Source organism: Scylla paramamosain, chromosome 32 (genome assembly GCF_035594125.1).
Source record: "Scylla paramamosain isolate STU-SP2022 chromosome 32, ASM3559412v1, whole genome shotgun sequence".
NCBI classification, from domain to species: domain Eukaryota; kingdom Metazoa; phylum Arthropoda; class Malacostraca; order Decapoda; family Portunidae; genus Scylla; species Scylla paramamosain.
Genome location: NC_087182.1, coordinates 4,697,808 through 4,698,754, shown reverse-complemented (window position 1 = coordinate 4,698,754; position 947 = coordinate 4,697,808). Strand labels below are relative to the sequence as shown.

The window sequence follows — 947 nt, the reverse complement described above, 5'->3', positions numbered from 1 at the left end:
GGCGTGTGGTGAGTCTGGAGTTTGAGCTGCACCGTCGTCAGGGCATAGTCGTGTTCTCCAACTTCCTGCCCTCCGCCATGCTCCTGGTGGTGAGCTGGGCCACGCTCTTCATCCGGCAGGAGGCGATCAACGTGCGGTGCATCATGGCCCTCACCACACTCCTCGTCCTGTACACGCTCTTCGCCAATATGTCCCAGTCGCTGCCCTCCACCGCCGCCATCAAGCTCATCGACATCTGGTTCTTCTTCATCATCTTCGTGCTCTTCACCAACATCATGATCCACGTGTTCATGGACGACAAGACCCCCGCACCACTGCCGCCGCCTCCGTCAGCAGCACCACCGGCGAGTCTCTTCACCAAGGTGGCCACTGCGACTCCCACGGAGGAGCCTCAGTCACTACCTCAGCCGCGGCCTCCCTCCGTCAGGTTCCTGAGGCAGTACCGCACGCTGTACCTGCCCCTCGCTGTGCTGGTGTTCAATATATACTTCTGGGTGGCGGTCATTCTCAGCAGGAAATAGCGGCGGCGCCTCACAAACACACCTGATTGCACTCATGAGACAAAGACAGCAGCAGACCTCTAGGCCCTTGTGAGAGAGTGATAATCTAAATCAATATAAAACATGTAAGATAATAAAGCATTCCGTATCTCAGAGATTTTACAATTGCACATACTCATAAGACCAGGCAGCGGCAGACCTCTTGGCCCTTGAGAGAGTCTGATAATTATAATCTAAACTAATATAAAACATGTAAGTTATTAAAGCATCACGTATCTCAGAAATTCTACAACTGCACATACTCATAAGACCAGACAGCAACAGATCTCTTGGCCCTTATGAGAAAGTCTAATAAACTGCTCTATTTAATCCAAAGTAAGAAATACAAGATACTAAACGTGAATCAGGAACTCAAAGGCTGCTCACATTGACAAAGGAAAAGAAAGA

General features: G+C 50.4%; 1 protein-coding gene across 1 annotated transcript in view; it reads left to right on the top strand.

The window, feature by feature from the left end:
• Positions 1–652, top strand: part of LOC135088869 (uncharacterized) — an 18,198-nt gene extending 17,546 nt beyond the window's left edge. Inside the window, exon 8 of the mRNA XM_063983931.1 lies at positions 1–652. This exon is cut by the window's left edge and continues 250 nt beyond it. Within this exon, the coding sequence (XP_063840001.1) occupies positions 1–25 (25 nt within the window). The 3' untranslated portion in view covers positions 26–652.
• The last annotated feature ends 295 nt before the right edge of the window (positions 653–947 follow it).